Source organism: Podarcis liolepis (genome assembly GCF_965112155.1).
Source record: "Podarcis liolepis genome assembly, chromosome: Z".
Classification (NCBI taxonomy): domain Eukaryota; kingdom Metazoa; phylum Chordata; class Lepidosauria; order Squamata; family Lacertidae; genus Podarcis; species Podarcis liolepis.
In genome coordinates, this window is record NC_139570.1 from 5425227 (window position 1) to 5439439 (window position 14213).

Genomic DNA, 14213 nt, shown 5'->3' on the forward strand with positions numbered 1-14213 from the left:
TGCCACTGAGGGCTGCCCCACTGGTGCAGAACTGTGACACAGCCTTTACAGGAGTGGCTCCCTGGTTGTGGAATGCCTTCGCTAGTGAAGTGCACCTGTCTCCATCATGATTAACTTTCAGGAGGAATTTGAAAGCATTCCTGTTCACCTAGGAGGCTGAAGAATCCTGTCCCTTGCCACCCAAAGATCATTGGATGGAACAGTGTTTTTAACTGCTAATATGGTTTAAAACGAAACAGCTTTTAGATCCTTTTAACTGTAATTCTTCTTAGATTGCTTCAATTACATTATAATGCTTTTGTTTTTACATCTGTCTGCTGCCAAATGCTCTTTTGACAGAAAGGGCAGGGTATAAGTTTAGTATATATATAAAAAAATCAACATATAATTACAAAATTCGGCACATTTTAATTTGATTTTAAAAAAGGGGGGTGGCTGTGCCTTGGTTCACATACTGTTTCAGAAAGTGCAAATTAGGCACATTTGCCTTTAAATACAAACTGAAGTGAATTTCAGTTCGCCCCCGGCTCCCGATGGCGGTGCAGAGCTGCGCTGATCCCGGCACGGCAGACAGCTCTGCGCCGCCATCCCGAGCAGGGCGGGACTTCTCTGCTGTCCCGGGGAGATTTTAAAATGCTGGGGGTCGGCAGCGAACGCTTCGCTCCCGCCCGCCAGCATTTTAAGATCGCCCGGGGCAGCGGAGAAGTCTCCGCTGTCCCGGGAAGGCAGGCGGGGGGAGCAAAGACTTTTGCCCCCCGCCGGCCTTCAGAAGAGGTCCAGGACCTCTTCTGAAGGCCGGCTGTGGGCGAAAGTCTTTGCTCCCGACCACCAGCAATTTAAAACAGGTCCCCGGAGATTTCCCTATGGGCTTTCGTCTTGCGAAGCAAGCCCATAGGGAAATTCGTCTTGCGAAGCGCCTCCGAAACAGAAAACCCTTTCGTCTTGCGGGTTTTCCGTCTTGCGAGGCATTCGTCTTGCGGGGTACCACTGTAATGCAGTAAATAATACTGCAGTAAATGCAGTAAATAATATTGCAGCTGACAATATTTAAAGAAGCAGCAAAAGCAAAAAAACAAAACCTATGGGCACAAAGGAGAAACTGGTTTACCAGGGACAGGGACCAGAGAACTGAAACTGATAGTAGACGGGGATACTTGGAGCATGTGCTATTTATCTGGAATAAGGTGGATTCTTCTTTCTCTGTTGCACAAGTCTTTGTTCTCCCGGCAAAACCACAGAACCGCATGCAAAAACCTAATCACACGTGCCCTAACCTTGCCTGACTCAATTACTAATTCATGTTCTTCAAGACTATAATTTAGGGGAACCCGCTCTGAATCTACTCATCACACTGTTAATGAGAGGTTTGCATGGCAGAAAACACTTGGCAAATAACATTGCCTGGAGATCAGGCTGCAAATTCCAAGGCACGTTGCAAGATTTTGGTCAATTCCATACTTATTTTGTTTTCTAGGATCAAAGCCACTGAAAGAGAAGGGTGGGGCAGGACAGGAAAAAGAAAAGGCGGAGAAACAAAGGAGGGCACACGCCCTAGCAATGGCTTCCCAGAATCTGATGCTGCAAGACTTGCAGCAGGGTGAGATTCAGTACAGTTTGCATTTTAAAGAGAACCTACCAAATTCATACTAAACCTGTACTGAATTGAAACACATGCTTCTCTAACACACACACAAAAATAATGTGGACAAGAATGCAAATATTAGGACAAAGCGTGCATAAATGGAAAAAGAAACCACGTACAAAAATGTTATTAAGAGGGAGAGGAAAGTTGGATATTGAGGATAAGCTTAAGAGTAAATCCCTTCCTTTCCAGTGGTATATAAATTTCATGAAACAGTAGATAAAATGCATACTTTTTGATGCATTCACCAGTACAAAACAATGCAATATTAATCTTTTTTACATAAAATATGCATTATTATTTTTGTGCACACTGCAAAATCCAGAAAAGGGTGCAATCCAAGTGGGAGTTGCATTCCGATCAGATAGCGAGTCTGGGAATGTCAGAGCAGGTTGGTCCATTGCGCAAAGCAGGCCAAAGGAATTCTTTCCCCATCCCTAGTCTCTATAGATTATATTCCTGTATCAATCAGCACCCAGCCAGCTGAAAGGAAGTAAAAACACACACACACACACACACACACACACACACACATCCTGGTTAGGCAAATTTCTGCTTTGCAAATCTCTCACTTGTTGCTCCCATGATTTCATGGTTCTGCCACCCTTGCTGCCTAGGGTGTGGTGGGTGGCGGACTGCTATCTGCTAGGGCGTTCCCTCTCTAAGCAATACTGGGAACAGCCCTAAAGTGCCTTAATAAGGTGGAGCAACTCTGCAATGACTCGTTCGCTGGGTTGCACTTTCATCTTTGGAAACGGCAACCTTCAGTTCACACACGAGATTGGTGGCAACACACCTCTGGATGAAACTCCCCCCCAAAAAAACCCTCAGGGGTTTTGGACAGGTGGGAAGAGACTGCAATTTTTGTATCTTGCAGGAATTCCAGGAAGTGGCTGGGCTCAGTGAGTGGGAAGGATCATATATCTGAAGCTGCAGCAAAGAGACGAAGTGGGCACAGAGTTCAAATCGAGCTCAGCAGTTCAACCACTGTAACCAACAGTATGCTCTGTTCAGCTTCCCTTCTGAAAATGGCCAGGATGTGCTGCATTAACATTATTACTTTGTATTATTAGGTGGTGCTTCCCTTTGCGCTTGACCTGGAAGCTGCAGCTAGCGTGGAATTCTGAGGAAATGATTGCTGGCAGGAATGAGACCCTGCCAGCATGTGGGACCTCTGCTGTGCAGCACCTTCACTATTGCCTGTTTGCTCCCAGGCCAACCTCACTGTGGGGCATTGCTTAGAGCATGGGTAGGCAACCTAAGGCCTGGGGGCCAGATCTGGCCCAATCGACTTCTAAATCTGGCCCACGGACGGTCTAGGAATCAGCGTGTTTTTAGATAAATAGAATGTGTCCTTTTATTTAAAATGCATCTCTGGGTAATTTATGGGGCATAGGAATTCATTCATTCCCCCCCCCCAAAAAAATACAGTCCGGCCCCCCACAAGGTCTGAGGGACAGTGGACTGGCCCCCTGCTGAAAGAGTTTGCTGACCCCTGGCTTAGAGTGTCATACTAGCACCTGCAAGAACAGGGTTCAAATCCCTGCTGAGCCATGAAGCTCCCTGGGTGACCAGTCACTGCTTCTCAGCCTGTCCTGCCTCACAGGGTTGTTGTGGGGATTAAATGGGGGGGGGAGAACTATGCATGCCTTCTTGAGCTCCTTGGAGGAAAAGTGGGATATAAATGCAATAACTAAATACCTAAATAACAAAAATATCATAATTAAGGGCTTTATAGACTAAAGCTTAGGGCTAGTTTATTTGCAAGATCACCTTTCCCCCAGGACCTCGGGTTAAGAACTTAATTCATTCTGGAGGTCCGTTGTTAACCTGAAACTGTTCTTAACCTGAAGCACCACTTTAGCTAATGGGGCCTCCTGCTGCTGCCACACCGCCAGAGCACAATTTCTGTTTTCATCCTGAAGAAAAGTTCTTAACCCGAGGTACTATCTCCGGGTTAGCGGAGTCTGTAACCTGAAGCGTATGTAACTCGAGGTACCACTGTATATGCCCCCTTGGCTGCTTTGATCTGTGGAACTGGTGCCACATGATACTTGTTCCACCTTCATATGAAATTGATCCTATAGTGTGGACGTACTCACTCTTCAGAACTCCCTGCTTAAAGGATAATTCGGCTAGCCCAGGGGTCTGCAACGTTTAAGACAAAAAGAGCCACTTGGACCCGTTTCCGAAGAAAAAACAACAACTGGGAGCCGCAAAACCATTGCGACATTTAAAACAAATATATCTCTGGAGCCACAATCTGACAGCGGGCGGGAAGGTGACGTCGGGACGGTGCGTGACTAATGCACGCACCGCCCCCATGCGACGTCACAGCCAGTACAGTGCCCGCCACAGTGAGGAGTGTCGGGGCGCACAATGCGCCTCCTCCCCTCGCTAGTATCCGCCCCGGAGCCGCGGCAAAGATGTAAAAGAGCCACATGCGGCTCCGGAGCCGCAGGTTGCAGACCCCTGGGCTAGCCAAGGGTGGGGGCAGGCAGAGATGCAGCAACTGGGCAGAGTGGCATGATGTTTGCTAAGATGCCACATGCTCTGATTGGCTGTGCAGTTCTGAGAGTCTTCCTCCCTTCCCCACACCAGCTAATTTTGCTGAATGTCTCCCTGCTATATACAAGGCCTTGAAGTAAAATAGATAAAAACCTCTCTTCAAATTATGCACATTTTTCTCATTTATTTATCCTCAAATTGCACACTATTTTGCTCATTTTCCTTGGTAAAGGGTTACAAGGATTTCTTCTGTCTCTACCTGCATTATTTACATGACTTTGCTAACACTGTTTTGCTTCTCAAAAACGGATGTTTTTCTCATTAAGACAAGATCCCTTCCCCTGTTTGTTGCTCCCGGTGCACAATACTTGGGGGTGCAGTGCTTCTGAACATAAGGTCCATTTGACTGTTGTGGCAACCATGAGTTTGTCTAATATCCTTTTTTTGGCGCATCTAGGCATAGTTACCATCACCGTCGACTTGTGGGAGTCCTTTTTGACTGCCATTTTACTAAATTCCACATCAGTTTACAAAAATGTATAGTGCATCAGTTAATAAATGGCACACCTAGACCAGGAGTTGCCAGCTTTTTCAAGTCAAGGGGTGCATTAAGACTTTTTAACAGTGTCCGAGGCCCAATATTCATTCTCTGACTTCAGCAATGAACCTGCAGATACCATCAAACTCAGAGCAGTTAATGCTAGATTCATTTACTGACCACATACAGGCAAATGGCACTTAAACTCTCCAACAAAGAGTGGTGCCATCAAGTTAGGTTTTTTTGGGCAAACATCCAGGGCACCACTGAGCAGGAGGATCCCCAAGTGTGGTAAAATGTCAGACTGACCGCAAGTATTACTGTTTATTAATTTATATACCACTTAATGCCGCAATAAGCTTCTAAGCAGCTTACGAGGGTAAAAAACCAATTACACAAACATTCAAATATAAACGTCAACCACTAAGATACAAAAGGGGTGGGTGGGGGAATCCCATTCATTAAAAAGAAATAAATGAAAAAAATATGCAATTAAAATATGTGCTAAAACAATCACATTGAAACAGGAGACTCAGGTCAAGTAAGGGAAGAAATACACATTGCCCTCTAGAGAGACATAAAGCCATTAAGTCCAGAAGTGAGCCTCCTGCCTGTAAAACAAAGTTCTGAGCACCTCACTACTGCACTGAATATACAACCCAACCTGCTGGGCAGGTATCAAGGTAGACTGATTTATTTTATTAGTAACTTGATCACAGTTAACGTTTTTTCTCTTCCTTTCCCCAGTTCTTCTTACTTCCTGGCAGCACAGCGTTGAAGGTTGACACAGGTGAATTAAACCAACAAGTGTTTAATTATTAGGTTCCAGAACAAACATTTGCAAATGAAACTAGTGAACATGATATGTATGCTGTTATTTGGACCTCCAGGATTGTGCATGTGTGTTGCTGTTTTTAAATCCAGCACGCATTTAAGGGAAGGATGCACAGAATCTCTGTTTCATTTTTAAACAGCCGCCTGCCCTTTGCCAAGTTTCTAAACCTCAGGGAACATAGCTCAGTTATTACTTTCCACCAGAATTTTTTTTTTCCAACTGGAGATGCTGGGAATTGTATTTGCAAAATATGCTCCTAATACATAACTATGTCATGCCCCCCACCAGAAAAAAAAGCCGCAAGTTTTCTATCTTGGTTATTGATGCAGCAACACTGCTGTTTATGATTCTGGTGCTGACATAGTTTGTCAAAGTAAGCAATAGGCAACTATCTGCTTTTTAATTATGCTGATTCTCCAGTGCGCCACAGTAGTCCACATGCCCCCTTCATGAATATATACCTTTCATCCTTGCAACAACCTTGTGAGGTAGCCTAAGCCAGCCTCTGTCTCTCAGCCTAAGGAAGACGTGGTGGAGAAATGCCATGGCTTTAAGAAATATGGTTTGTTTATTCACCTGTTTACACCTTCAGTCTGCATGGAGGGAGTCCAGATCTTACAGCCTGGCCCCTTCAAGAGGGGTTGGTACCCCCACAGCAGTGCAGGCAACCTTCAGGCAACCTGCCCAGGATTGATCTCAGCTCCTCTTCCTCCTCCTTGCTCCCAGAACAGTCACCCTGGCAACCTTCTAAATCCCCAGTCTCTGTTCACACCTCAGGGCAAGGGGGAACGCCATCTCTTGTATTGTTAAAAGGTAAAGGGACCCCTGACAGTTAAGTCCAGTCGCAAACAACTCTGGGGTTGTGGTGCTCATCTCGCTTTACTGGCCGAGGGAGCAGACGTTTGTCCGCTCCGCAGACAGTTTTTCCAGGTCATGTGGCCAGCATGACTAAGCCGCTTCTGGCGTAATGGAACACCAACACCAGAGCAGCACATGGAAACACCGTTTACCTATTAATCTACTTGCACTTTTTGGCGTGCTTTCAAACTACTAGGTTGGCAGGAGCTGGGACCGAGCAACGGGAGCTCACCCTGTCATGGGGATTCGAACTGCCAACCTTCTGATCGGCAAGCCCAAGGGTCAACAGTTTAGACCACAGGGCCACCCGCGTCCCATTGTTAATGTCCCTCAATTGTTCTCTATTGTTCCTTGAGGAACATAGCTCAGCCACAGGAATTCTTCTGCAGCTTGCATTCTCACTTCATGTCCCAAATAATCAAAATACTAGCATTTGGTAATTTATAGGGTTTAGGGGAGTCCCCCACCCTTAAATCTATAACAATATCAAGCTGATGTAACAGCGCAGCACCCACTAGAGTGAAATATGGGTACCTTGGAATCCGAGTTAAGTAGCTCAAAACTTTTGTCACAACCTCTTCAGGCATTTGGTTGAAATTGGAATTTTCAGGAAATGTTATGATCCAGCCGTTGTCTTTCCCTCTTCCACCTAGTTTGGAAGAGAGGGTTGGGTGGGAATAAGCAGACATCCTAAACCAGCTGCTAAACCATTCAACACATGTGCCTGCTGGGGGAGGCAGGGTCACGGTCAAAGACCCATTACTATTTCTGCAGCAGGTTCACTGTCTCCAGCATCTTAAAGCTGCCCAGCATGCAAGGGGACCTTTTCACCACAAAGAAGGAGTCTTCTCACCCTGGGTGCTACTTGGAGCTCGTCTGGAATGAGATGAGCCAGCCCCTGAGGACTGGCTCCAAGGGCCCCTCTGGAGAAAGAACATGGGGAGAATGACCAGGAGGAATTGTTCTGCATGCTCCAGAGCTAAGTGTTTAGGAACACTGAGAATGCAAGGGGCTTATGTGCAATGGGACTTCAAGGAAAACAGAACTCAAGTCACTCTGAAATAAGACACTGGAGCACTCCTAATCATTTGCCCATGTACGTGCATAGCTCTAGCTGAAGGGCAACAAATGCAGATCCGCACTGGTTGTTGAATTGCATCTCTAATTATTATTACCATATATTGATAAGATTATTGAATACTTTTTGAAGGGGGCATGGCTGTGACTATCATGAAGGGGTCCAACTACACTACTATGTGACCATGAAACTAACCTAAGTGGAGCCCTTATTTATTATGCTAACTGCTGTGGACTTGCATTTCACTTCCGTCTCAAACTGCACTGTCCACCCCTGGTCCCAGCAGAGCCCTTGTTCAGCCTCAAACTGGTCCCAGCAATGTGGGGTGGGGTTTACTTTAATTTTGCCTATTTATATCACACTTTAAAAAAATGTTTGGGAGACAAAGAAGAGTTTGCCATACTCACCAGAAAGAAATGCAAATTCTTTCTTCAAGTCCTCAGCAATGTCCTTTGCACGTGTTGGAAGAGATGACTCTGGCAAAAAAGGAACATGAAATGCATGGCTTAATCATTGCGTAGCTTGAACCTGTCACATCTATATCCCACTTTCTCCAGGCTTCTCCTTCCTGCATCTCCATCATCCATTGACTCAAGTGCCTGCTCTTCCCTTTCTATATCCTCCGTGTGGGAGAGTCATAGCTCATTGGCAGAGTACCTGCTTTGGATGCAGACGGTCCCAGGCTCAAACCCTAGCATCTCCTGATGGAAAAGGATATCATCCTCTCTGTGATATCTCCCCCATTCCAGCTGGCCATTCCAATAACTCTGTAATTAAGGAAGCGTGTCTGAGTTTGCTTTTCTCCCTCCCAATCCATTTTCCTTTTGTGTTGTGTATTGTTTTGGATTGTCAACCTAAAGGAAGGAACTATCTCATCGCTGACATCTGTAAGTCAGTCCGGAGTAGGTCCATCTACACAACCTCAAGTTCATTCAACCTGCGAACAGAGCTGATGCAACTCTGCACAATCAACAACCCTGCATTTTGCAGGATCCCAGATTGTTCACGTAACTTATGTACTGTACACATCTAGATGTGTTCACAGCTTGAAAAACATCTAGATGAGTCAAGGCAGGGCCAGGAAGTACGATTTTTGCCCTCCTTCCTTTCGGACCGTCAGTGTGCTGCAAAGAGCTACCTGCAGGCAGGCAGGCAGCCCACAACAAATCCTTTCAGAGGGCTAAAACTTTGAGCCTGGGTTTTATGAACAACAAGACCAGGGCAAGAACAGGGTCAGCAAAAGGTTACAGAGTAGGTGATGTTCTTGAGTCACAGTCACAGCATGTGCAGTAATTAATGTCCTTTTAAGGAGGGCTGGTTCAGTGCTGCCTGTTATTTATCTTCCCTGCCCCTCACCAGAACTGCCCACACCATTTGCAAACAGCAGGTATACTACACACCTGTCTAGCCGCCTAAACACTCATTACTCTTCTCGATACCAATCAACTGCTCTTTGTGGAACACAATCCCAATTGTGATTTATAAAAAAGGAACAGGCGAGGGCTTTGTCAAAGGGCCAGAGCGCTACCAAGGAAACCCAGAAATGGGAGAAAGAGCTGGTTTGCGGATTCTTTCGGGTGCCCAGGAAAGAAGAAGAAGAAGAAGAAGAAGAAGAAGAAGAAGAAGAAGAAGAAGAGTAGTAGTAGTAGTAGTAGTAGTAGTTTGGATTTGATATCCCGTTTTATGACTACCCGAAGGAGTCTCAAAGCGGCTAACATACTCCTTTCCCTTCCTCCCCCACAACAAACACTCTGTGAGGTGAGTGGGGCTGAGAGACTTCAGAGAAGTGTGACTGGCCCAAGGTCACCCAGCAGCTGCATGCGGAGGAGTGGGGACACGAACCTGGTTCACCAGATTACGAATCCACTGCTCTTAACCACTACACCACCCTGTTTCCACCCAAGTCAACAAGAAAAGAGCTTGGGACTGCTGTCTGCAATGGCTTCATTTTCACGTTGCCCTTGCGAATGTTTTGTGAACACAGCCCAACAACTAGAAATTTGAGCTTAGACCCAGGCAGCCCAAATTCCTAGAAATATCACTGGATAACCTCAGATCAGTTGCCTCTGGCCAACGTACCTTGCAAGGTTCTTGTGAAGATTTACCGTGCGTGGGAAGGAAACTGAACATGCCGTACTTTAACGTCTTCCCCAGGCTTCATTGCCAGGGCCAGCGGAAGGCAAGCTGGCCTTTCCCCAGCCACACCCCAAATATGTGTACGGAAGTCGACTACACTGGCATCTGAATCTTTCTGCAATTCTCAGCCCAACTACTGACCATGCTGGTTGGGTCTGTTCTTTTCTGAACCTTTTCCCGCTCTGCAACATCTTTTTTGAGAGGTATTGGGGAGCTGCCACCAGTGAGTGATAGAGCAAGATGGGTAGTATCAGGGCTTCCTGCTCCTATTTTAGGGGAAAGCCTGCAGACCAGAGCAAATGCCTTTCAAGCAGAAGTTCCCAGGTTCAATCTCCACCATCTCCAGGTTGCTCTACAACTGTCCCTGCTCTGAAGCCCTGGCGAGCTGCTGCCGGTCTGTAAGGACAATACTGAGATAGGTGGACCAATGGTCCAACCCTGTATATGTTGCAACAGACCAGAATCTTTAAGTGCATTAAAGCATATTCTGTTTTAAAATAGCACGGCCAATCCAAAAACAGTTGGGTGTATCTACCACTAAAGCTCCCTTGCAGTAGTGGCTTTGGGCTGCAAAATAAGATCTGTAATTATATGTCCCAAATTTCCTCTAATCCTCTAATGGCTTTCCAGCCTGAAGGAGGGAGGCTCTTAATTAAAGCAAGTCAAACTGGATTTCCATTATTGGCCGAGATTAGCTACCTCTTTGGTTGGAAAGAATAAAATTGATGCCACTTGTGGAATGGGAGGAAAGAAGCCATGGAAGAACTGGAGGGGTTACAAGACATCCCTATGTGGCAGGGAGGGGGAGAGGCTCCACAAAGCCAGGGAATTGGGAGCTGAAGCTGATGCCTCAACAGAGGTACCCCGCTGATCATTAAAATGCATTGTGCAATGTCACAAATTACATTTTCTCACAACTAGGGATATGAGAAATTTGATTCAGTTCTCATTTAAAGGCAAAGCTCCCATGATTCCCCACGAAAACAATAGGAAAGTACTGTATGCCAGAATACCACCCCAAATGTGTCACTTTACATGGAAATGATCACTGAACATGCACTATATTCCAATAGTTTTCTGTCTTCTACATCATGTGAATGCTCAAACATAATGCAGAAGTTAACAATCAGGGAAATGGAATAAACTGCTTTGTGAATGCAGCCTAAATTACAGTGGATCAGAAGCTGCACTTCACTGTTAAGGGGGAAATCCATCTCGCTCCCTTGTTTACACATCTGGATAGTCATGGTGCCGTTAACACAGAGTAGTCATCCCTTATCTTATCTACCTTTCCAATGGGTTCTCTCCTCTGTTCATGGAGATGTTTCCATTTCGTCATGCCAAGGCACGGTAAATATGAAGCAGAAATGTGAGCACACTCCTAACAATGCAGAAGCACAAACGGAAAAAGCAGAAGCACAAAAAGATGGGAAGGATAAGAGCCAGGGAGTAAAGTGACACCAAGGCTCAGCTGAGGGCAGCTGAGCCACATCCAGCCACAAGCAGAGGAGACTGATCCCTCTAACAAGGGCCTTTTCTAGCTAGAGCAAAGTGGTGTAGGAAATAAACCAAACACAAGCCAGGAAAGTCCTCCTTTCGAATCCTGGCAAGAGAGCCCTGAAGTGACGAATCATAAAACTGTGGAGTTGGAAGGGACCCTGAGGATCATTTCGTCCCAACCCCCTGCAACGCAGGGAGCGCAGCAAAAGAACCCCTGACAGAAGGCTATCCAAGATGATATCTCAGTTGCTTAGAGCCTCTTAATTATAAAAGTCGTGGGTTCAAGTCCCGGGTTGGGGAAAAGATTGCTGCATTGCAGGGGGTTGGCCTAGATGACCCTCGTGGCCCTTTCTAACTCCACAATTCTATGATTCTAAGATGGTCATTTTCTTCTTTGCAGGATGGTGATGATTGTGGCTGGCTGTTGAAAGCAATCCCTGGTCATTCTTGCAAGATTTGATCGCAGACCAAGCGTTCTTTGGAGGAAGAGGATCTCATTTCAGGGTGAAGGTACACAACGTCCCAGAAGGGATTTCTGCAACACAAAGGGTGTGTGTCTGTGTAAAAGTGGCACTAAATTCCCCAGTGCATGAAAATAATAACACTGGGACAAAGGCACAGTAGGTTCCTACAAGCACAAAAAAGAATCTTGCAAAAGCTTCCAACCTTTGGTGCTTAAATCGCCATTTTGTGAAAGGGTGTGGAATTTCTGCCAAAGTAGAATCTCATAATTTAACAGCAGAGCCCAGCCCTACGGAGCTGTTCCGCCAGGCCTTTGGTCGGGGTTCAGTCTGACTCCCTCTCCCCTTTCATAAGAACTTGCATGAAAGTGGCCTCCCAATTTTTCTCACAGGCTAATAGAAGTTCAGCACAAACAGTTGGGCCTGGTGAGCATTTAAGGTCCCCAACCCTAATCTGCGGGTTGCCATCTGATTGGATTTTATTCTGATCCTGATCTGATTTTAATTGATTGCCTGATTTTATGTTAATTTGATGTTAGCTGCTCTGAGCCCGGTTTTGGCCAGGGAGGGCGGGGTATAAATTATTATTATTATTATTATTATTATTATTATTATTATTAGTCCTGTTTCCTTTTGTGCCTTTTGGGCTGTTAAGGGTGACAGCGGGGACTCTTCAGAGAACCATAAAATCCTATTCCTAGAAGCCAAAGGATCCAAAAATTTGAAATGAAGAAAACACACTAGCAATAAAAGCAGATATACAGGGACCATGGAATTAAATGGCACTCCCTACTTTCCAATTTACAATCCAAAACAAATCTTTCTACCCAACACACACCTGCTGTCACTTTTTATAATTATTACAGTAAACAATTAGGATGCTGGGACCCACCACACCAGTTAATTCTGGTGTGACATGTGTAGGATTTTAAACGTCCTGTATGGCTGTTTCAATCTGCTTCTCTCTCTTTGAGACACTCTCTTCAGTTTACGAAAGCATCCAAAGCCTTTTGGGACGTTGTTGCCCTATATTCTGAAAGCTCTGTAACGGCATCTGAAGCATCTATTTTTAATAGGATGCACAGCTATGAGCTTTGGATAAAATATTTTTTGCAGTGGGGCAGGGTGGGTGGAGAGACAAAATAATCTAGAAGGGCAATCTGGAAGATGGGGGGGATTTAAAAAGGTACAACTACAAGAAATCACATCATATTTCCATATGGAGCAGTCTAAATCTGGACAGAGTGTATCCATACTAAGGTATTAAATCAAATGTGTTTACAATTATTTTTAAAAACACTTTTTAGGATAGAGACAGGCTTCCAAAGCAGCAAAGTGTAATTCGAACACAAAAACAAACAAACGAAAAGCAAAACCTTGTGCCTTGTTTATTGGGTATGATAGAGGTGTAGTGATAAATACAACTAAATAAAATATTCAAGAAGCAGCATTTTAAAAGACCAATCATGCAGTCCTCCGCAGCTATAAAAACATGATTGGCAGTAATAAAAGAAGAATTTTGATTTGATATCCCGTCTTTCACTCCCTTTAAGGAGTCTCAAAGCGGCTCACATTCTCCTTTCCCTTCCTCCCCCACAACAAACACTCTGTGAGGTGAGTGGGGCTGAGAGACTTCAGAGAAGTGTGACTAGCCCAAGGTCACCCAGCAGCTGCATGTGGAGGAGTGGAGACGCGAACCCGGTTCACCAGATTACGAGACTACCGCTCTTAACCACTGCACCACACTGGTCAAACTCCAGAAAAACTGCTAATTAGGGGGTTGGGGAGTTTAATAGGAAAGACAGCATTAGTCATAGAAAAGCAAAATTGGCTTCAGCAGACACCTAAAAGGTAGCAGTGGTGGTGCCATGCAAATGTCCTGGGGACCCACAAAGGGGGTCCCATCACTCAGAATCCCCAACTCTGGTTTAGTTGGGAAAGGGATGAAGCTCAGTGATAGAGCCTCTGCTTTGCAGTCAGAAAGTCCCAGGATCAATTCTAGGTTCAGTCGCCAGCATGTCCAAATAGGGCTGGAAAGCCTGCAGAGCTCCTGCCAACCAGTGTTGACAATACAAGGGCCCACAGTCTGTGTCAAGATAAGGCAGCATACGGAGTTCATTAAGAATATCCATAGTTTGGTGGTGAAGAGAATGCTTTCCATATTGAAGATCCCTGGTCCAAACGCCAGCTTCTCCAAAAGACTTTACCTGAAATCTTTGATAGATGCTGCCAGCCAGTGTTGACAGTACTGAGCTAGTTTGACCCATGGTCTGACTTGGTCTAAGGCAGGTTCCTGCATTTACAATAAGCTTAAAAAGTTATAGCAGCACAATAATAATAGCAGCCACTGAAGCATTTTCCTTTCATTGGGTGCTCTCCACAGTGGCCCAACAAACAGATACCTCCAGGAAGAGAATAAGCAAGGACAGAAAGCAAAAACCTGAGGGCCATATTTCCTTCTGGGCAACCTTTCAAGGGCCACATGCTAGAGGCGGGTGGGGTCAGAGGTAAAAATGGGTGGAGCAATGAATGTGAACCAGAGCTTTAAAGAGCAGGCTACTTTCTGCACGTGCTTGTCATGGACCGGTTGGACATAGAAGAGTGGTTGGGAAGACCAGAGCCCAGGGATTGGTGGTGGGACAATGATGACTGGGTCA

The 14213-nt window shown here is 45.5% G+C and overlaps 1 protein-coding gene across 5 annotated transcripts in view; it reads right to left on the reverse strand.

Moving 5' to 3' along the window:
- The window catches only part of MCF2 (MCF.2 cell line derived transforming sequence), a 76682-nt gene that overhangs the window by 57848 nt on the left and 4621 nt on the right, over positions 1-14213 (reverse strand). For 4 of the 5 annotated variants that reach the window (XR_014521723.1, XM_083486240.1, XM_083486238.1 and 1 more), the window contains exons 2-3: positions 7867-7935; positions 6916-7030 (exon numbers count right to left, since the gene is read on the reverse strand). Coding sequence is in view for 4 of the 5 variants with exons in the window: in XM_083486240.1 (XP_083342366.1) it covers positions 6916-7030; positions 7867-7935 (184 nt within the window). In the remaining variant the exon portion in view is untranslated. Of the gene's footprint in view, positions 1-6915; positions 7031-7866; positions 7936-8116; positions 8227-14213 lie in introns of those variants that run through there. The other variant, XM_083486241.1, reaches the window with a different exon arrangement.